Below are 22,355 nucleotides of genomic sequence, written 5' to 3'. Positions count from 1 at the left end.
GTTTATTGTCTCCATCACAAAAAGAGACACAGATTCCTTTTTAATGACCTTGAAGTTTTGCTTTCATGAGGATTGTGAGTTATTCATTTTCAAGTGTGTAAGTCACAAACTTGAGTTTAACAGCATGGCTCTGACTTTCAGCGCCCCGCTTTCCGAACGGCACATACTGTCCCCCCTTCCTGTTCGAGTGCAAGAACCACGTATGTGTCCAGCCTCATTGGAAATGTGATGGAGACAATGACTGCGGGGACAGTTCAGACGAGGAGCTTCACCTCTGCTGTAAGTGACATAAACACTCACACAGCCAGTGTGCACAAAACCAAAACCTGTTACATTCTAGCCAAATTGTCCAATCCTGAAACACAATAAACACCATAAAAACTGACCTGCTAAGTGGATGTTTTGGATTACTGAATCTGCTGAACTTTTCTCTTTTCTTTTCTTTTCTTTTCTTTTCTTTTCTTTTCTTTTCTTTTCTTTTCTTCCACAGTGGAAATTCAGTGTGAGGCTCCGTTCCGTTTCCGCTGTGACAACAACCGTTGCATCTACAGCCACGAGTTGTGTAACTCTGTTGATGACTGCGGTGACGGCTCTGATGAGAGACAGGAAAACTGTACGTATGACACTTTTTGGAACAGAGAGTGCAGGACACATTTTAAGCAGTTGCAGTTATATTTATCTACTCAAGCTAATATTCTGTTATTGTATTTTTGCATCTACAGTATCTTTTGTTGATCTCCCGAGTTGATGTTTCTGTCCATTTAGGCCAAAGCCCCACACATGGTCCCTGTACAGATGATGAGTACAAATGCAGTAACGGACAATGCATCCCTCTACAATATGCCTGTGATGATTATGATGACTGTGGAGACCAGTCGGATGAGCTTGGCTGCCGTAAGTAACATTAACAAAGAGCATATTAATGACAGTGTCATAAACAGTGAAATCAAAAGGAAAGATATATCACTTTAACATAAATTCAGCTGAATTAAGTTAGTAAGGCTATTTGTAGTGAGTAAATGAACATATCTTGCAGTGGATTCATTCAATACCACCACTGTGATCATAATGCAATGAACTATTTTGGTAATTTTGTTTGACCCCAAGTTGACTTTGTGCAAAAATAAATACAAGATAAAACTATTAAACATACTATATAAAGTAAGTACAGTTACCTCTCTGAGTTTGACATTCAATATTTTGTTGTATCTACTCCTGTTAGACCAGCACGTTGGACACACTTGCAGTGACAACATCTGTGAACATAACTGCACTGACCTGACAGATGGAGGCTTCCTCTGCTCCTGCAGGCCCGGCTATAAGCCCAGAACAACAGAAAAACACACCTGTGAAGGTGAAGGACACATCAGTTCTTCAATCATATAGTTACTCCATTTTAATACTAACACAGAAATTCAGTTTACATTTTCTTATTTTTCTCTTTCTTCCTGCTTTTGGAAACAGATGTCAACGAGTGTGAGGTGTACGGGACATGTCCCCAGGACTGCAAGAACACAAAGGGCAGCTACGGGTGTTTCTGCGCTGAAGGCTTTGTCTCTTTTGGTGAGCCGCATGGGACGGAGTGTGCTGCTCAGGGTAAGAGCTCGACATTCAAACGTAGGGCAAATTCCTCGCAGGTTCCCTCTGATGTTTCATTAGAGTGTTGAACCAAACTCACCTCATAAAATTCACCACACCCCCTTCTCTGTATAGGAAACCCACCAGTGCTGCTCCTGCCGGACAACGTTCGCATCCGTCGTTTCAACGTGTCGTCTGAGCAGTATTCAGACTATGTGGACAACGCTGAGCACATCCAAGCTTTGGACTACCTGTGGGATCCAGAGGGACAAGGCCTCAGTAAGACTAATCCTGTAGAACTTTTAGTGTTGTGTGGCTACAGTGAATATAAAAGCAACAAGTTCAAGTAGGATAATCTTAATCCTCCACCCTGCTGTGCTGTAGGTGTTGTGTACTGGACAGTTCTGGGTCGAGGATCACAGTTTGGCTCTATCAAACGGGCCTATATGACCACGTTCAACGACCACGGCAACAACCCAGTGAAAGAGGTGGATCTCAACCTGAGATATGTTGCTAATCCCGACGGCATCGCTGTGGACTGGGTTGGCAGGTAATTCACCAGGGATAACCACTTCACTGTTGTAGAAGTTGCTCTAAATTTTGTCCAGTTGATCAGTTTACACTTATTACTGTGTACAGGCACATTTACTGGACAGATTCAGGCACCAATCGAATTGAAGTGGCCAAACTGGACGGGCGGTACAGGAAGTGGTTGATCCACACTGACCTTGACCAGCCTGCTGCTATTGTTGTCAATCCATCGCTGGGGTATGAAAATATTGACCTTTAGTTTGAAAAATATATTATTTGCATCCTTCATTGCATTTTTCAGCATGAGTAATTTGAGTGTTTCTGTGATTGTTTCTGTACTGGCAGAATGATGTACTGGGCAGACTGGGGCAGGAAACCCAGAATAGAGTCAGCATGGATGGACGGTCAGCATAGAGAGGTGCTAGTTAATGAGGAGGATCTCGGCTGGCCTACTGGCCTGACTCTGGACTATCTGAATGGAAATAGGATCTACTGGTGTGATTCCAAAGAAAACATCATTGAGTCCATGAAGCCTGACGGCACAGACAGAAAGATCGTCATATCAGGAGGTCAGAGCACTGACATGCAGGACAGACAGTCTGCATGTTGTTTTATGGACAGACACTGATGCATTCAGTTTTTAATTAAAACTACAGCAGAGGTGATTAAAGATTGAATATAATGTGTGTTGATGGTGTTGTGGTTTCTCTGTTCCAGACATTGGACATCCATACAGTCTGGATGTCTTTGAGGGACATGTGTACTGGACAACAAAAGAGAAAGGTGAAGTGTGGAGGACTAATAAGTTTGGGAAAGGAAGTAAAGTCAAAGTTCTAACCATCAACCCCTGGCTGACTCAAGTCCGCATTTATCAGGAGCACCGACACAACCAGTCAGGTCAGAGCACAGTGGGGTTCATGTGATAATTGTTCAGAATAATAAACTATGTACTTCAGGTTGAAGGAATCACAAAACCAATATTGGATTTATGCTGGCTCGCTCATTCCTTTGACTGTTTTACCAAAATATTTGCAGATTGCACATTCACATGACCCAGTCTGTTTAAGATTTCACTTTTTATCTTGTGCAAATTGCAGAATTTTTACTACTTCAAAACAAAAAGTACAAAGACTCATTGAGATTAAAAATATCTCTTTCAAGAGTGTCTTGGCAAAGATAGACAAACTGCAATGATGAAATCATAAATACATAAAATTACATTTTTAGGAGGCATTTTATGCCTTTTTATTCTGTAGCTGACAGTAGAGAGATGACACTGAATGATGGGAAATGCAACAAGGGACGTTGCAGTTCATGGTCCTTCACTCCAAGGCCACCTGAAATATTTCATCTGAACAACTTCAATTTGCTATGAGTTTATTTAAAAGGATGTATCTTCAGGAATAATTCTCTTTCTTTTGCTTTAAACAACATTTAACAGTGTCTTCATGCTCTGTCCTCTTCAGTGCCCAACCCTTGTAAGAATGTATGCAGTCATCTCTGCCTCCTCCGGCCTGGTGGCTACACCTGCGCCTGCCCGCAAGGCTCCTCTCCAGTAAATTTCGACTCCAACGAATGTGATGCAGGTATACAACAGCCCGACTGCATTTGCTGCCTGACTTGTGTGTCACCTGTTTTGTTGCATCTCAGTTTGCATTCGGAGGTTCATTCTCCATGTTTGCCTGGCGTCTCCTGTGTTGTTTTTGTTTTATTGTGCTGTGATATTATTTTGTTGTTGTTGATTTTGTGTATGCCTGGCTTCTGCTCCTGCAGCTATTGAGGCACCAGTTGCAATGCCCCTTGCATGTAGATGCATGAATGGTGGAACCTGCTACACTGATGAAGGTGGTCTGCCCAAGTGCAAGTGAGTTTAGTAGCAGGTGCCATTTATATCAGAGAATGATGCATCTGTCAAACCCAGTAATGCCTGATATTGATGATATGATATTTGGTATTCCACCTTTTTCACTTTAAGATTTTGTTGTCGCATGTAAGTTGTGTTGTTAAAGATTTGTTATCGTCATTTTGTGTAGATGTCCGTACGGTTATGTGGGCAGCTACTGTGAGATGGGAAAGTCAAGTGGCGCTCCAGCAGGAACAGGTACTGTAATTCTTCTGTTATCTAACTTTTATTTAATTATTCTCAATCACTCTTTGGAAGTCAGGTCGTAATTTAAAAAAGCTGACTAAACAAATTCTTACAACCAAAAACCTTTGGGAGTTCTTCACTCATACTCCGGCTGATACGCAGTAGCTACTGTATAGTAACAGTCATAATGTTGGCTTGACTGGAGTAGATCAGAGCCAAAAGTGATGAAGTCACACTTCTTGCTTATCTAACTAAAGGTTACTAAGGCCAACAAAACAACTTAGAAAAACAGTGTTGCTCAGCAAATACTGAAGGGCCAAAATCACACTTTTCTTAATAGATAACCTCAATAATACTACCTCTGATCACTGTTTAACTTCTCTTATGGTTCAGCAGACTAATGAAGCATGCAGAAGTCATAAACAGTAATGGAGTCAGCAAGATATTACTAGCAGTGTTTAAGATCAGTACTGTAAAGATAGTGTCAGCTATGCATACAACTGAATATTTTCCACTTCTTGTCTTTAGCTGTGGCGGTTCTGCTGGCGGTCATTATCATCTTGATTACTGGAGCTTTGGCCGTCGGGGTTTTCCTCAACTACAAACGAACAGGGTCCTTCATCCCCTCCATGCCCAAGCTACCCAGGTATCTCTCGGCTTTGATTCGTTCAGTCTCATTCACTCCCGTTCACTAAATGTGGACCGATACTCACAGCAAATAAATAGGAGTCTTTCGGTTTTGTCCAGCCTCAGCAGCCTGGTGAAGTCCGGTGACACGGGGAACGGGGTAACGTTTCGCTCGGGCGATAACGTGGATCTCGGACCTTCACACATTGGAGTGTCATTCATTGACACGGCCATGCAGATGGTGAGTTCCGGTAGTTAAATAGTTCCCCAAGTCACCGACGATCTACCGTCAGCATTTTTGAGTCACTTCTGCTTGACAAACAAGTTTTCATGTGTAGTATTTATTGACAACTCTCACTTAAACATCACCCCTAAAACTGCTTGTATCAGCAGCGTTTGAGAAAGAACACGTTAACATATTAATTGTTTATCTTTTGAGGTTCAGTAATGAATGTAAAAAGCATTCTCATTAATATAATATCACCATAGGACGACAATTTTTCCATGGACGCTGGGAGGCAGCCAGTCACATTTGAGAACCCCTTATACGCCAATGTTCCTGCAACGTCCAGTGATCCTGCCGTCATTCATGCCACACAGGTACACAAACATTTCATTTAGACTTAAACTGTGTTAGCTGGACATCTCAGAACTATTTAATATGAACACATTTCACTGAAATATAGTAGATAAATAGAAAGCCAGCCAAAGAACAATTCATTGATTTTGATGACATCCATTAGGCAGCTTCTGAAGTTTGATTTATAATTTATTTTGTTCCCACAATCAGGAAATTTTATTTTTAAGTCCTCCTCCACTCAGAAATGGATTTTGCTGATTGTTACTTCAGTTGGATCTTTGACCTTCATTGTGTAGAATGATGTATGTGCAGAGTTTGTTTTCACATTCATCTGTTGAAGAGGGAAAGTTCCTCTGTGCTCACCTTAAATCCAAGTTAAAGACCAGTATATAACAGCATGATTTAGTGACACTAGTTTGGAGGCCTGTTGTGGTCCCGTGTGCAGCTTACAAGATCCAGCAGTCCAGAACATGAAAACATTTTTATATTCATAGATAATGGATTTGTCAATGAGAGAGAAAGAGTGAATGTGTGTGAACAAGGTAATATAACTGTTTTTGTGGAAACACATTTGGCACAAATTATTATTCAAATCAGATTATTTTAATGTCTTAAAACATGTCTGGAGGACATCTTAAAGGACATCTGAGTGAATAATGAGGAATAATATTTTTGGATGTAACTGAAAAAGTTAGTGTTTGCTAGCCACATGAGCCTCATCATTGCTCAATATTTCATTAGCAAAATGGTGAAAAAATACCTTCACATTGCTGTTTCAAACCCAGTTCTTCTTTTATTCTATTTAAAAAAACAAGAATTTGGTATTTTTCTGTATTTTTGTGCAGATGATTGTTACCCAGCACCTGCATAGACTTTATGGATGCGTGTCTCCTGATGATTCCCTTCAAACTGTCAAACTGTGGTTATAAGTTAAACCAAGTAGTTCAGGTGTTATAACAGCTTGTAGTTATAATTGATATGACAACCTTACTTTTAAACAGGTTACTGTTAATGTGAGTGGTGAACAGTTACAGAACAACTTTGCAAACCCGGCGTATCGTGCAGATCAGACTGGAGGCATCGTGAACACGTCATCTGTCAGCACCAAATCTGTTGAGGTGAGTAAGTCCACATCAAGCTGTGTAAGTTAAATCAGTCCAGTATGATGTCGCCTCATCATTTGTGTTTGATTGTAGGAGTCAAAGTGGAGCTTATTCAAGCGAAAATTAAAGCCAAGCACCACATTTGAAAACCCTTCATATTCAGAGGTAAGTCTGGACATGTTGCTGAAGTTTAGTCACAATAAAAAGATATTTTTGAAAACACCAGTTACAAAAAGGAAGCGCAGGTGTCGTAATGCACTTGTTTACCCTCTGAACTGTGTTGCAGATGAGGGATGAGAAGCCTGTAGGAAGCAGCGGGGACACTTCCGCCTCCGAGCCCTCTCCGTTTGCGCCCCCCGCCAAACCTCCGAAGAGGGATCGTCCCAGCACCTTTTCACCAACCGAGGACAGTTTCAAAGACACGGCCAACCTCGTTAAAGAGGACAGTGACGTATAACCCTTCTCTCACAGATGGGAGTCGAAAAAAGAAACACACTTTGCACAGAATTTATTTTTTTATGCAGCCTGTGTACAAAACTCAAATTGTTTTAGGTAAGAGACACACACGTCTATAGAATGAAGAAAACAGTCTTCTGCGACTATGCCTTCTGACATTTCTTATGCCAATTCTTGTGTTAATGTTTTTTTCTTTATTCCGATGTACTATATGTATATCTTTGCACTGAAGCTGCTGATAGAAATGTTAATAAATATGTTGTATATTTGTAAATTTGAACAGTAAGATTTTGTCAGAGATATCTTCAGACTATTTGAAATAGATCTTATGAATAGTTCCACTTAAACACAATAACACATAAAAAAGATGAGCTGCATTCTGAATGTACAGTACTTATATCATTGAAGGTGATTAGAGAAATGTGATAATGATTTTTTTTTTTTTTGCCACTGAACAAAAACTGAAGATGTATTTATTTCATCTTTCATGTTTATATACCTCACGTACCTTCAGGGCTGAAAAACAAACAAAATAAACACAAAATAAATTGGATTTTAACTTATGCCATTAATTTTTCAAAGATATGTTCTCCATTATAAACAGATGCATGAGCTAAAATATGTGTGCGAAGCATGCTAATTGTACTTAATCAAACGCATTTCTACCTTTACCATCCTTGGCTTTGTGACTTTGAATCAACATGATTTTTTTTTTTAGTAATGATATTGGAACAATGGCCAAAATTGTTTTTGGAGCAATACTTGAACGTGCCCATGTCTGTTTCATGGAAATGAATTTATGTAGTTGATTATCTTGAAGAGCAACATGTGACCTGAGGATGCAGATGTCATTTTATAAACACGGTGAATAAATTCTTAACTTACAGAATGATTTATTTTGTATCATCAATAAAAAAAAAAAACTGTATCTGTGATCATCCAGAAGATGCCCATAGGGTTTAAATTGCTGCTGCTGAGACATGAATGAATAAATTTCCTATTTTGTAACACAGTCTTGACAGTTTTTTTTCCCCTTATTGCCACAATATATTTCATTTCCTCCTAGTTTTGTGTTTTCTTACACTGCTGACAGGAGGAAACATCTGTGTCACACAGGCTACTTTACAGTCCTTTTAGTTTATGTGCTGCTTGCTGGACTTCGTCTCATCTTTAGGTCGAGGAAGAAGCACACTTATGACAAAATCTGACACAAATGACGGGAGGTAGGACAGAGGAATCCAGAAAAATTTGGCATCCCACCCTGCACCGTAACGTGTGCGTGGGAAACAGGCAGTCAAGGCGTGCTCCATACACCTGGTCACCTTGGAGATGTCTGGGCTGCACAACAAGCCCATAGAGAAGTCCTGAGCTTTCAAATCTGAGGGGAAAAACAAAGGAAGTAGAAGAAGTCTTAGAACATTTATTTGACACTGATTTGCAATTTACTGCACTTCCACTCACAGTCGTCAAAGTATGTCGTTCCATAGGAGTCTTTAACATCTTGAGGGACGCGGGCCCACAGCCTCCTCAGGTCGGCTTCAATAAGATCCAGCCGGGTCACGGCTGTCTTGAAGAAACCAGGTTCAATAATGCTCACTTTGATGCCAAAGTGTTGCATGTCCCTCCTGGATAAAAGAAGTAGACGGTATGTTTTTGTTTTTACTCAGTTCTTATTTTATTTTATTCATCAGTCTGTGATTTTTCTCTAAAAGCAGGTTTACATCATGTTAATATTTAAAACTTTGACTTTAATTGTCTGGCTCATGGTCCAGAATAGAAAAATTTGTGTGCAGTGGTGGAAAGTCATGAAGTACATTTACTCAAGTACTGTAGTTAAGTACAATTTTGTAGTACTTGAGTATTGTTTACTATTACGTATCTTATTCAAACACCTATATTTTGAATATAGAGTCATGTATATTCTATGTATAGATATATTATGTCCTGTATAATTGTGTAATTACACTGATGCCTGTCAATATACATTCTTTATTGTTTGCTTATATTTCAGAACATATAACTTCATTTTCACCCATTTCCTTAAAAAAAAAACAAAAAAGAAAAAAAAGAAAAGTTTTGAAATAATTCATGCAAATTTATCAAACAGAACATTGTTTTTTTCCTCCTCTTCTCTGTACCGCACTAAATCATCTCACAAACCCCCAGATTTATCTTTGGAGAGACCCTGACCATTATAGGTTTGGAACCACTAGACTAAACTACCTAACCGTATGCAGTTAAAAGTACAGTAAAAAAGTACTGTTACTCTTTAGACATGAAGTACAATTAGCTCATAATACTTCTGTACTTTTACTTAAATAGGAATTTGATGCAAACATTGATTTTATTTATTTTTACTTGTAAAAATACAAACCAAAGATTGTTTTTCTTAAGGAAACTTAGAGGTTTCAGTGTTGACAAGTCTCCAGTAAATCTCTCAACATTTATGATGATCTGTTGGTTTTGTAATCTCTATCTGAAAAACAAAAACCCTCTGAGAACAACTGTGAATACGAAATAATATATTAACTGGTGTAAATTTACATGTTATTTGCCACGTCAGAGCTACAGACAGCTCAGGTCATCTTACTGGACTCAAGCAGTGTTTACACTGTGAGTTTAATTTGCCTCCATTAAGACATAAAGTTTAACCTCCTTGAAATAAGTAATTTATTTAATTGGTTACTGGGTTTTTAAACAAAATGTAATTTATTACTAGCTGTTGATGGGACGGGATGGCCCACTGGTTTTTTGGCTTCTTCTTCATCTGGCTTTCTTTAGATGGTTTTGGTGACAATGACTGCAGTGACGCTGGCGCTAACCTGTGTGTTTTTGGTATTTATTGTCTATATATATCTATGTCTATATCTTTTATAAATGAGTGTTGTCTGTAAGCCACATTGCCCCTGATCTGACCTGAAGAGGGTGTGTGATAAATCACTACCTGAGGCTGTCGGAGAAGGCTTCCACTCCCCACTTGGAAAGGCAGTAGCCTCCACCTGTGAGCGCCAGTCTGCCCAGAATACTGGCCACATTTACCACCCTACCCTGTGCTTTCTTCAGGAGTGGCAGAAACTGGAGGGTCACTTCAATGACTCCGACCAGATTCACATCCAAAACCTTTGTGAAATCCTCTAACTGCATCCATTCTGTTGGGCCGATCGGTATGGACCTGCCGGCGTTGTTCACCAGCCCCCACAGACCTGCAGAGGAAACAAGTGGGATGATAATCAACTTCTAATCTTCTTTTCTCTTTAGTTAAATAAAGGTCAAAACATGTGACAGGACTGTGACAGGTCCTGTCCACATACGTCTGAATACCCTTTCTGATATATGATCCTGACCCTTTGACTTAAAGGTCAAAGCTGACCAACCTGCCGGTGTGATTCTCCTCAAACAGACTGTACCATCATCTCATTAACGCTGGCTGGAGGATGTAAAGGCACATCTCAAACCCAAACAGCGAAAGCATACTACTCAGGGCTTTACCAGAAAGTTTGATCAGATCTGGCAACCTTTTATGTCATTTTTAAATACTCAACAGCTCACATGCACCTCTGTAGAGATCTAACACTGGTTTTAGTTTTTAGTTTAATGTTTAATTTAGATGGTGTTGGCACACATGAGTACCAAAATCAGAATAAAAAGCTAAAAAAACGGGTCTTGATGTCCTTCATTCTCTGAACTTTGCATATATATAAATACATTCACATACAGTTTCACACACTACAAATATTTGAATGATTGTGCTGCACTAATCTTGCATTCCTGGTATCTCTGCACACTATGTACACTTAACATATTAATCAGAACCTTACTCCCTCTATAAACTCATCATAATATGTTTTTTGTGCATATTTGTATATTAACATATAATGTTCATATATATTTATTAACTTAACTAAACTTACTGTTTCTTATTCTGTTCTCCTATTTTTGTTTTTTTTTGTACTGACACCAGCACCAAAACATATTCCTTGTACTTGATTTAATAAATTCTTAGAGGTTATATCCTGGTCTCGTAATTATGTGTTGCAGAGGGATGAAACTGGCCAATCCTAAATTACTGGAGCCAGAAAACTAAGGAGAGTGGCTGATATGAAAATCCTAATAAAATAATGGAATGGCACTTTTTCTCACATAACAATAGTTGTTATACAAAAATACTATGTTGATTTGTAAACAGTACAGACTGCATAGTGTTAAGATAGACTTGACACACTGGAAAAAAGAAAAGTGTGACAGACATGTTCAGTAATTCCGGATTTACGATTAATGTCTTGAATTGCAATCTATGAGGTAAGTATTTTCTCCCTCCTACTGAAAAAAAAGAAAGTTTGTTAAACATATCAGTAGGAGGATGATGAGTTGATGATGGGGTGGTCCAGGTTGCCCTTATCTCTCCCAGTGCCTCACTCTGACTGGCACCCTATCAGCCTGTACCCCCCGCTGTCCGCCCAGCTCACCTCGCTCTCTGACCTCTCTGCTCACAAACTCCACCGCCCTCCTGATGCTCTCACTGTCTGTAACGTTCAACAGGAGGGTCTTCAGTCTGGGGGAGGCCTTGGATGCCAAAGCTGCTGCACCTTCCTCCGTGAGACACGCAGCTATGACGTGGAAACCTTTTTGATCCAGCTGTCTAGCCAGCAGATTCCCAAAGCCGCTGTCACAGCCTGTGATGAACACATGCTTCTGGTTGAAGCCATCGACCTTGTAGGAATCTCTGATGTACCAGCTGAGGGCGGCGAGAGCAGCCAGAAGTAAAGCAAAGGTTAAAGCCAGGTGTGACAGGATCACCTGAAAACACACAACTCACAGCTTTGACTTCTGTAGGATCTTAAAAGAAACATTTTTTATGGCTTCTATCACATAATCTCTCTAAAAAGGTGAATAACTTACCTCTAATAGATCTGTTGTTAGGCTGTCAGTTGACACCTGAGAGGAGAAACATGAGATGAGTTTCTGCTGTTCATGTTCACACACACAGACATGGAAACTTAACATGAGAGTATATCGAGCTTGAGGATATGCACCATTAAAGAGCATCTTATACTCTATTTTAAAGGATAAGTCTGGTGATTTTCTATAGTTTCTTTCATATCAATGAATCCAATGAAAAGACAAAAACCAACAATGAACTGATCACATTAACAAATATCGTCTGTGTAGCCGACGTCCGATTTATTTTATTTCTCTGTGCCACAAACCTCCACTGTTGTCCAAAAACCTTTGAAAACACATCAGTGAGCCACATTGTTGCTCTCAGTGACGTGATCCTTCATTACCATGAACATCGACACCGTAGTTTATTTACACACACCATCCTGATGCTGTCGATAGTCACTACTGAACTACATCCAGTGCTGAAAATAATCAACCAAAAAGGCAACATTTACCCCTGTTTGAGTGACATTTACTCAAAACTACAGTGTCCAATTTCTCTGAGAAATGATTTAGCCATTATAAAAGATGAAACTATGTATTTGTGACCCATTTTTAAAGATGTACGTCTTCAATGGGAGCCAATGGGCTGAGTGTCACAAGCAGTCCAGGGAGGTGGGACCCTACTTCTGAGATGGACTAACATAGTTTGTTTTCGACTTTTTATGGGATTTGTTGACAGTTCAGAAAATATAAAATATTGCCTTTGTATATATCCATTAACTTGAGCACACACACCTTTACGTATTCAAAAATGCATTTAAATCTAAAGGTCTGTGTCAAAATTTACAAGGTGCAAATTCACCAAATACAGTGTTTATTAACCAAAGTACCAACATTATCACAATAGGGGCTCAGTACTGGTTTATTCTGCTATGGCAATAATGCACCTACACACCAGACATGTTAGTGCCAGTATTTTACTAAAGTCGGGGTTCGTACATCTATTCCTATATTCCACATATTTAAACACAGAAATAGAGCCATTTTAAAGCCCTCATATTGACTGATTAAATAAGAATCCTTTAAACAATAATAATAAAAGACACCAAAATCCTAAAGGGTCATTTCACCCTAAAGTGGTATCAAGCCACACAGACAGATTTTTAGATATCTGCCTCTGAAACTTATGCTGCAATACAATGGTGAAAAGTAACTCCGCGTATTTATGCGAATACTGTACATAAGTACAATTTTGAGGTACCCTCAATTAGTTCTACTTTAAAGGTTCCCTACTGAAATGTTTTAAGATATATAAAAATACTCTGCTAAGAAAAATGCTTTTTTCCCACCGAAAAGTTAAATTACCTTGTTGAAATCCTTAAAATTTCATATACTTCTTCTCCCTGATTGAAAAATCCAGAATCTATGAATATACAAATATATTTCATTTCATAAGTTTATCTGTTGGACACAAGATGTCTCCAACTTCACTGTTTAGTCTGTTATTCAAGTTTGTGCACTGGAGGCTTCAAGTCAACTTTCCTCCTTCAGCAGATGAATATGAAAACAAACTCTGCACATACATCATCCTACACAGTGAAGCCAAAAACATCCAAGTCAAGTAGCAGTAAACAAAATACATTTTTGAGAGGAAGGAGACATTAAACTTTTACTACACTACATCTAAGATGCAAATATTTTACTTAACTACATATTAATTTGATAGCTTGTTATACTTTTTCAGATTGTGCTTTTACAGATAAAACATGTCATCTTATAAAATATTTGTTACAGATAAATCAAACAGTAATTAAACTGAACACCATCTTGACCAACAAAATGTTAAATGCTAATTACATATAAATGCATCAGTAATAGATCCGATCTATCCGATAATATGATGTCTGGTCCATTTTTCTATATAATGGTACTATACTTTTAGTATTGATACATTAAAAGTAATTAATTGTACATTTTTCTTCTAATATTTTACGTACTAGTAAACACATGACTGTCTGACTTGTAACAGATTTTTGCACTGTAGTATTAAACTTTTACTGTGGGATCTGAATACTTCTTCCACCACAGTGCAATACAGAAGTACAAACATATTGTACCAAGACATAAGAGAAAAACTGAGTGTTGTTTGTGGTGCTCAAACCATTAAAAATGTACATACACGCTTTGTGCACCACAAATAAAATCCCACTGACCTCTGTTGTACTGTGGAACTCTGAAAACTTGGGCAGATAAAACTAAAACTACTCACATGGCAAATTATCGCTAAATGTAAATGTAAGAGTTGAAAAAAAAAATGTATTTGGACTGATCCTTTAATGAAAAATGTCTCTGTTGACCACCAGAGGGCATCATGACACATGAAGATGGTAAATGCAAAAAAAACAAAAACAGAGACCCCATTAAATTTCCACTCCAGCCTGTCACTCAAAGTATCTGATCCTGACTTTGCCTTAAATATACCTGAATGTAGTTGTTATCAGCTCTGGCAACATGTATAATAATGCAAACATACCATGACTACAGCTGTAGGGATGCAGATATGTCTTCCTCATCAAGAAAACGACTGAACTGAACACAGCGACGGTCCTTTCTCAGGGCAAGTTTTGTTTATTGAGGATCGACTTCAGTGTGTCTGCAGAGTCAAGGTCCATACATCATATAACAACGGGGTTCAATGTTTCACTAGCATGAAGTTGTGTAATACTCCCCGCTTTTGATAACTGCATTCACCTTTTACCTAAAACCAGCCGTGAAAAAACGTCTGGGCCCAAAGGTCACAGAGAAAACCAGTGTTGTGTGTTTTTAATGTTAAAGAGAGAAAAATATTGATCCAGATCTAAAGCGCAGGTTTGAACAGCAGCAGCAGAGGAGCCAAAGTCCATCAAGAACAAAAGCTGTGATTAAAATGCGGACAATACATTAAGGCCAGTGAGGTCAAAGGTCACTGCCTGAGACATAGTGAGAAATCTTAAAGCCAATAGGGCGTGCATGATAATGTCTGGAGGCAATTTAAAAGACATAATGAAGAGCCAAACATGTTTTATTCAACAAGATATTGTTATATGGTGTCAATATTTATTGCAGTAAAAATAACAGACATTGATCTTCTTTTAGGGAGACAAATTTCTCAGATTTGACAGAAACTACAGGACTGATACTTTTGGCATGGGGCTGTTTTTAAGGAAAAGTCTGTCTGAGATGAAGGTCGGCATGTATGACAGAGGCAACCATATGAACTTTGCGTCCCATCCAGGAGAGTAGCGGGTGCGAGGATGAACGGCGGAGATGGCGTGCTCCATACAGCCGACCACCTTCATCAGGTTCCCGTCCGTCAGCTGCGCAAAATTTTCATCCACCTTCTCAAGGGCTGAAAGAGAAACATTTCACACATATGTACTCTATATTTAAATATATAGTCAAGATGACAAACAGACATATGGGAACTCATTAAAACTTCTAAAAGTAGAACTGAGATTTCATCATTTTCTGTGCCAGTGGGCATCACAGCTTAAAAAAAAAAAGAGAAAGAGCAAGAAAATCAATAATTCAGGCTTATTTCTTTCAGACCAGACTGTTTCTCTGTTAAAAAATATGGAACATGAATTAAAAAAAAAGGTGGAAACTGTGCAAATCCAACCCCAGTTGTGTACAGGTGCAGAACATAAGCAACATATAAAGAAAAAAGAAAAAAGAAATGATGCAACGTTTTGACCTTCAAAGGCTTCAAACTGGATGTTTGTCTGATAAAGACAACGAAGATCAACATGTTCCCTCAGTAGACAATTATTTGGGGATATGAGTTAGAGTTTGCAATACTCAGTGTGCAGATTACCTCTATGTTCTTGTTTTTAAATCTGGAAACTGTCACCCATGCATTCATTAACTCACATCTGGACTACTGCCCTGTTTAATGTTAGTAGAATATCTCTTTGCTGTTTGTAGATCGGTCAAAACTCTTTCAACTGGAGTTGATCCTTACATCCCCACACTGGCCTTCGAGAGTCTTTAGTTCAGTTCATTTTAAAACTGATATTGATTACTTTTAAAACTCGACCGGACCTTGTGCCAATGCTGAGCTGTTAACCCCAACATAATCTCCAAGTGTTTTCCTCTAAATTGAACTAAAGGCCAGATTTAGTTACAAAGGCTATTGTGCTTTGGCAGTCAGACTTCCTAGAAACTGGAATAACCGGCCTGTGAAGATCAAGGCAACATCAACAGTTTCTTCATTTAGATCTCTTATAAAAACCCACTTTTACAAATGTGCTTCAAATTATTATTATTTTTTATTAACTTACTTTTGCTTTTATTCTCCTTGTGTTGGGATTATTTTCCATTCTACTGTTTTTAGTTGATCATTTTTGACCACTTTCAAACCTGTATCAATGGATTCGGGATGAAATTTCCTTCATAATAAGTGACTTTTAATGTAAGATTTGGCCAAAGTAATGGGATTTATCTGGAGATTTCACCAGAAGTGTACTCCTCTCCAACTGCTCCTCGTTATGTGACTCCCTCAGTGCTGTGAAACACTCCGCAATACACACTCATTATAAAATAACAGGAGGAGCAACAAAAGACTTTAAAACTCACACTCTAATATCTCAAAAATTGTAAAAGATTAAAAAAAAAAAACATGTAAATTCAAGATTTGTAGGTCAAAGTCTCATAACTCATTTAAAGTTAAAATGAAGTCTGTATCTAAAACTATGTGGAAGCAGTAAATGTTCAAAAGGTGTGGGTTCGCTCAAACTCTCCATTCAAATATATGAGTATTTTTCTGTGTCCAGCTGCAGTTACTTATTGTCTCGACACACCTGACAGTACACACATCAATCAAACTTTCACCAGGTCATGTGGGTTAAAAGTGGATTTAAGTCTTTACTTTTCTAAAAATAGACTTGATGAAAATTAGGAAATTAATTTCTTTTACAACCAAACTCATCAAGAGTTTTCAATTTACTAATTGAAATTCAAGTGAATGGGCCAAAAACTTGCTTAATTTTGATGCCACAGGTGTGAGCAAGACAGACATGTCTCACCCTGCAGAAAATTCTCATCCTCACATCTTTGAGATTTGATGTTTCGCTATGACAGAGGAAGTTGCTATAACTTTATTGTAAATGCTCCAGACTGCACCAAACTTTACATGTTTGATAAGACTCCTGGCCTGAACACGTCTACATGACAATATTCCATCAGTGATGCAAACTGGCCCCCTACGAAATTTCAGTGAAGCAGCCCCAGCAGCAGGCAAAATAGCGGACAAAGGAAGTGATGTTTATCTTCTTCTTGCACTGTCTGAACACAGCCCGGGTCTGAAGACATCTACATGTCTGACATGTAAATTCAAGATTTGTAGGTCAAAGTCTCATCACTCATTTAAAGTTCAAATGAAGTCTGTATCTAAAACTATGTGGAAGCAGTAAATGTTCAACAAATTGTGGGTTCGCTCAAACTCTCCATTCAAATATATGAGTATTTCTCTGTGTCCAGCTGCAGTTACTTATTGTCTCTACAAACCTGACAGTACATGTTTCAATCAAACTTTGACCAGGTCATGTGGGTTCAAATTCTTTCCTTTTCTAAAGATAGATTTGATGAAAATTAGGAAATGAATTTGTTTTAAGCACAATCTCACTATTCTTCCATATTGTCTGTTTCTCATAGTGTTACCTACTGCGCACAGGAAGTCTACCTTACAACACACATATTACATAGTATGTTCTCAACAACATAAACTACGACATGCCTTTATTTCGCAGGTGTGTTTGTTACTTTGTGGATGTTTTCTAGCTCCAAATAGCTTCATCACTTCTTGCACTGTCCAAAAAAACGCCTGCGTATGAAGAAGTCCACGTGCAGACCCACCAACCAGGTCACAGTCCAACGTGCACGGGGCGCAAGGGCCCGTTCATCGCTGCTTGCAGCTTTAATTTGGAGTATCAATTTGACTCTGAATCTAGCAGTTTTTATTCTTTGTGTCCTACTTGACAAACATACCAGAAAATAATTCAAAGTTTGTATCAAGGATTTTTCTTCTAGTAGAAAAAACACAAAACAAAACTGCAACCATGTACATATTGAATAGTAAAGATAAAAGATTAAAATAGTTTATGTCATGGAGAAGATCAAAGCAAAGCTTCAAGTGAAAACAAATATTTATGGAGAGACAAACACCACTTGTACAAGCTCTGCCAGAACTAAGCCTCTTATTAGTCTTTTACTTCATTTTCTTATCTTATATTACTTGTTGACAGAATCTCCTTTATGTTCGTGACTGTTCTGCAATGTATTGAGCTGTTGTAATAAAAACACAGTTTTTTTTAATATTCATTAACAAAGATACGGTAACTCACATGTGTCCAAGAAGCCACGTCCATAGTCGTCTTTCATTTCTTGAGGTAATCTGTCCCAGAGCCTCTTCAGGTTGTTTTTCACCATCTCTGTATCAGTGACGTTTGTTTTGAAGAAGCCTGGCTCAATGGCTGAGACCTTGACTCCGAAAGGTGCCAAGTTTAAACTGAAACACACAAAAAAGGTTGCTGTAAATGTAACAAGTAACGATGCACGTGCAGCGTAAAACAGTAACATCTCCTCTCACCGCAGACTGTCATTGAAGGACTCCACTCCGTATTTGGAGACACAGTAAGGCCCGCCGAACGGGCTGATTCGCCCAAACACACTGGCGACGTTGACCACTCTGCCTCTGGCCTTCTTGATGAGAGGGAGGACGCTCAGCGTTACGTCGATGACACCACACAGATTGACAGCCAGCATGGGCTTGTAATCCTCGATGGTGAGCCAGTCGGTGGGACCAGATGGGAGAGCGATTCCTGCGTTGTTCACGACAGCCCAAAGTCCTGGAGCAACACAACCACAACCAGATACACACACACACAAAGTTAGAACTATTACTTTAAAGTTGGTGGGTGTTATTTAAAATACATTATCATCATCACTGCCCAAACATAAATAACATTAATTTTTTCATAGGATTACTGTGAAATCTCTCGTCTTGTGAGGTGAGCACAATACGCACCTTTCTGTCCAACCAGAGTCTTGATGAGAGCTGCTGCTTTGCTGACACTTTCAGAGTCGGTGACGTCCAGGTGAGTGGTAGTCAGTCTGTCAGAGGAGATCTTCTTCAGCTCGTCCTCACCCTTCTCTGTGTAACAACCGGCGACCACGCGGAAGCCCAGCTTGTCCAGATGTCTTGCGAGGAGATTACCAAACCCAGAGTCACAGCCAGTGATGTAGACATATTTATCTTCTTTGTTCGGCACTCTTTTGGACTCCTTGAACCAACGATAGATAAACCAAAGGGCCACGAGTCCGAGGATATACAGGAACATTTTTCTAGGGGAAAGAAGAAACCAACTTATACCACCTGAAACAGTAAAATCTGAAATTAAATCCACTCAAAAGGGAACTGAACTCCTTGAAGGTCCTTGAAAGAAGCCACAACATAACCATTGGAGGTATTTCTTATATGCTCCTGCAAAATTGATAAATACTTAAAATATAAACAGTTTAGCCCTGCAATGATTAGTCGATTAATCAATTAGTTGATCAGCAGAAAATTAATCATGAACTATTTTGATATTCAAATACTAGTTTAGCATTTTTCCATAAAAAAATGACAAACATTTGCTGATTTGCAGCTCCTCAAATGTGAGAATTTGAAGCTTTTATACATGATAGTCGACTGTTGATGGGACGAAAACAAAACATTAGAAGACGTCAGCTTGTTGGGCTCTAAGGAATTATAATGAGCACTTGTATTGTTTCCCATTTACTGCCTTACACTTGGTGTTTTTCCATCATCATAGATTCACACCTGCGCTACCTCGGCCTCTTTGTTACCACAGCTACACTACAACCAAACTGCAAATCGCAGTCCAATTCAGTATTTTTCCCAGCACATCGACAGTAAAGTCTTTAAAGACTTGTCAGCATTCACAAATCAAAGGTACATTTAGATTAGAAGAGTGTCTCTGAACACCACAACAGGCCTGAAATAAACAAAAAAAGTAAAACAAATACAAAGTGAAATAAAGTTAATGATGTAAGGTGGTTGTACAGCTTGAAACCTTTACATTTTGTATTGTCAAGTCATACATGACAACATCTGCATTAAAATCATCCTGATGTCTACTGCAGTGGACAAGCTATAAAAATATTTTTGTAAAAATATTTGTCTAAATTAGTCTAAATTGTAAGATGTTTCTTCTTCTCTAAACACATAGAAAAATCACATACACAAAAAATAAATTGGAAGACATTTTTTCTGTGGTTCTCAGTTGAACTCCTTCAGTACTTTTCAACACCAACTTAATAATTTAAGACACTTCAAGCAAACGCCAAACATTTGAGGAAATAGAGGCAAGAATCTACCTTTTTGTGATGCTATAACTTAAACTTAAGGTTATGTGATGCTATAACTTAAAGTTATCTTATATATATATATCTTATATCACAAAGAATCACAAAGGTTTCACGGTTTAAAGGTTTAACGATATGATAATAATAATAATATCGTGTTATGGTGACACCAAACATAAAGATTTGACTGCTAACTGACGTTTTAACCGTTTTAACGGTTAGCCTGATAATCAGACCGAAAGGTATCTCCGTTCACAATATTGCTATTATTATTCCTTTTGGAAAGCTAGATAACATTTCTAGATGTGTACCCGAAGACTCCAGAAAGGACAGGACAGAAGCAGGATAAACTAACTGAACATCTCTTTAAATGGAGCAGAAACACAACTTACATGTATATTTTCTGCAGTCAGAGTCGCATTGAAGAGCAGCAGGATGTGACCCTGCAGAGGTAAGTTAAGAGGTGGACATGGGTACAAAGTTTGTTCCTTCTTAAAAGTTTATTTAGAGCATTTTTACTGAAACATCCGGGTAAATCAGATGCCCTCCCGTGGCCTTTAGATAAGCCCTTCTCTGAAGGACCTTTTTCCATCCATGTTTTTTCCCCCACCCGCATTCTGCAAAGACCCGCCCCTACTCTGCCTCTGATTGGCTCTGACACTGATATTCTTACCCTAACCCAACCGTCTCACTCCTCGTGCCTTAATCTAACCAATCTAACCAACGAAGGCAACGAGAACTAGCCAATCAGAGGCAGAGTAGGGCGGGTCTTCGCCGAATGCGGATCATATTTTTATAAAGAGGAGTTCTCTTTATTCATGATGGGAGTGCATGGGTGTATAATAAGAGCCCTTATATTACGTCCATGGAGGAGTTATGTGCGAGGAGCGGAGCGCCCTCTGCTGGACACAACATGTTAATATTCCTCTTCTTCCCTTGTTGTTTATTGGTGGTTGGCAAGTAGCTTTTAACAGCATCACAGCCATCTTCTGGACTGGAGTGCAGCTACTTTAATACCACTACATTACAGTCATAATACTACTACGTTAAATTCTCCTGCTAGGTCGTGTGCTTTCTAAACATTTAAAAATAGCCTTATAACTCACATCCCCTGAACTGCTCTGTAACATTTCTCTAAAGCCAGGTGTTATGTGAGTCCTTTGAAGTGTAACTTTCCATAGGAACATAAAAACCTCCACCAGCAAACACTTCTTTCCACAAGCTGTTGTCCTACTAAACAGCTGAACTGTTATCAAATTGGACTTAACATTTCACATCACTTGTTTAATCCCTGCATTGGTCACTTTCATATATTTAATCAAACTGGACTTTACATCGCACATTGCATTCATCAACCCCCACTCTTACATGGCTTAATTATTAACTGCACCTGTCACATTTATTTTTTGCACTTGTCACCATTTCTTGGTCCGTTGCACAGTCAATATTTAATTTCAAATTTTATATCCCATTTCAAAACTATTATTATTCCATTTTGTAAATAGATTTTAAAGTTTAAGTTTAATTTTACTACTACTATGTTGTTGTTTTTTTAAAATAATTTCATTATTATTACCTCACTCTTGTTCTAATTTTTTTCTTCTATGTTCGTGGGAGCAAACACCAAGACAAACTCTCTGTATGCTGCATACTTGGCTAATAAACAGATTCTGATTCTGCTTTAAGTATCTGTCATTCTTGCCAGGACAGTGCAAAAATACACGTTCCACTGTTTCCTGTAGTCCACAATGCTCACAATCACCAGTAGCGTATTCATGATATTCAGTGTAATGTTCAGACTGGCGAGACCAAACCCGCTCCTTTCTATTTCAATTGCTTTCCCTCATTTCTCCTACTTTCCTTTGAGTATCAGCCCTTATTTCCTCTGTCCCACTCTTCCTGCCATTTCTTTTTAATTTCTGATTTGATTATATTTTTAACCTCAGCCTTCCTATATTTTAATATTTTACTTATTTCTCTTTTCTTTGTTGCTCCTTTTGCTTATTTATCTGCCAACTCATTTCTGTCCACACCTATATGTGCAGGAATTCACATGAACCAAACTTCTTTTCCTGCCCTCTTAATTCTAAATATCATTTGA

General features: G+C 38.6%; 3 protein-coding genes across 8 annotated transcripts in view; 1 reads left to right on the top strand and 2 right to left on the bottom strand.

Annotated features, from left to right (window-relative positions):
- lrp2a (low density lipoprotein receptor-related protein 2a) overlaps positions 1 to 7,972 on the top strand; it is a 52,371-nt gene extending 44,399 nt beyond the window's left edge. For 4 of the 6 annotated variants that reach the window (XM_042426803.1, XM_042426807.1, XM_042426806.1 and 1 more), the window contains 19 exons: positions 142 to 279; positions 491 to 613; positions 766 to 894; positions 1,223 to 1,354; positions 1,465 to 1,596; positions 1,714 to 1,857; positions 1,963 to 2,128; positions 2,218 to 2,346; positions 2,455 to 2,678; positions 2,827 to 3,006; positions 3,576 to 3,695; positions 3,883 to 3,973; positions 4,143 to 4,210; positions 4,727 to 4,844; positions 4,925 to 5,066; positions 5,315 to 5,425; positions 6,407 to 6,523; positions 6,602 to 6,673; positions 6,795 to 7,972. In XM_042426803.1, coding sequence (XP_042282737.1) covers positions 142 to 279; positions 491 to 613; positions 766 to 894; positions 1,223 to 1,354; positions 1,465 to 1,596; positions 1,714 to 1,857; positions 1,963 to 2,128; positions 2,218 to 2,346; positions 2,455 to 2,678; positions 2,827 to 3,006; positions 3,576 to 3,695; positions 3,883 to 3,973; positions 4,143 to 4,210; positions 4,727 to 4,844; positions 4,925 to 5,066; positions 5,315 to 5,425; positions 6,407 to 6,523; positions 6,602 to 6,673; positions 6,795 to 6,965 — 2,507 coding nt within the window. In that variant the 3' untranslated portion in view covers positions 6,966 to 7,972. The remainder of the gene's footprint in view (positions 1 to 141; positions 280 to 490; positions 614 to 765; positions 895 to 1,222; positions 1,355 to 1,464; positions 1,597 to 1,713; positions 1,858 to 1,962; positions 2,129 to 2,217; positions 2,347 to 2,454; positions 2,679 to 2,826; positions 3,007 to 3,575; positions 3,696 to 3,882; positions 3,974 to 4,142; positions 4,211 to 4,726; positions 4,845 to 4,924; positions 5,067 to 5,314; positions 5,426 to 6,406; positions 6,524 to 6,601; positions 6,674 to 6,794) is intronic. The other 2 variants (XM_042426808.1, XM_042426805.1) reach the window with 1 other exon arrangement.
- On the bottom strand, positions 7,000 to 12,258 carry rdh1 (retinol dehydrogenase 1). The gene is made up of 6 exons (XM_042425375.1): positions 12,250 to 12,258; positions 11,864 to 11,929; positions 11,431 to 11,761; positions 9,909 to 10,167; positions 8,426 to 8,589; positions 7,000 to 8,342 (listed from the first exon to the last, which is right to left on the bottom strand). Exons 1-6 carry the CDS (start codon positions 12,256 to 12,258, stop codon positions 8,098 to 8,100), a joined length of 1,074 nt encoding a protein of 357 aa, XP_042281309.1. The 3' UTR covers positions 7,000 to 8,097.
- Positions 12,259 to 14,891: 2,633 nt separating this feature from the next.
- dhrs9 (dehydrogenase/reductase (SDR family) member 9) lies at positions 14,892 to 20,868 on the bottom strand. Its single transcript, XM_042426225.1, has 5 exons — positions 20,647 to 20,868; positions 18,912 to 19,228; positions 18,474 to 18,732; positions 18,229 to 18,392; positions 14,892 to 15,236 (listed from the first exon to the last, which is right to left on the bottom strand). Exons 2-5 carry the CDS (start codon positions 19,222 to 19,224, stop codon positions 15,013 to 15,015), a joined length of 960 nt encoding a protein of 319 aa, XP_042282159.1. The 5' UTR covers positions 19,225 to 19,228; positions 20,647 to 20,868; the 3' UTR covers positions 14,892 to 15,012.
- Positions 20,869 to 22,355: the final 1,487 nt, after the last annotated feature.

The sequence above is a fragment of the Thunnus maccoyii genome, chromosome 11 (assembly GCF_910596095.1).
Source record: "Thunnus maccoyii chromosome 11, fThuMac1.1, whole genome shotgun sequence".
Classification (NCBI taxonomy): domain Eukaryota; kingdom Metazoa; phylum Chordata; class Actinopteri; order Scombriformes; family Scombridae; genus Thunnus; species Thunnus maccoyii.
The sequence above is the reverse complement of the archived record's forward strand: the minus strand, read 5'-3'. Positions and strand labels throughout refer to the sequence as shown.

Excerpts from the sequence above, each read along its gene's own strand:
- rdh1 (XM_042425375.1), bottom strand. Across the intron at positions 11,762-11,863 it reads TAACAACAGATCTATTAGAG|GTGATCCTGTCACACCTGGC; the intron begins GTAAGTTATTCA and ends GTGTGTTTTCAG. Across the intron at positions 10,168-11,430 it reads CAGAGAGGTCAGAGAGCGAG|GTCTGTGGGGGCTGGTGAAC; the intron begins GTGAGCTGGGCG and ends TTTCCTCTGCAG.
- dhrs9 (XM_042426225.1), bottom strand. The coding sequence starts at position 19,224 with ATGTTCCTGTATATCCTCGGACTCGTGGCCCTTTGGTTTATCTATCGT. Across the intron at positions 18,733-18,911 it reads GACTCTGGTTGGACAGAAAG|GACTTTGGGCTGTCGTGAAC; the intron begins GTGCGTATTGTG and ends GTGTTGCTCCAG. Across the intron at positions 18,393-18,473 it reads TCCTTCAATGACAGTCTGCG|TTTAAACTTGGCACCTTTCG; the intron begins GTGAGAGGAGAT and ends TGTGTGTTTCAG.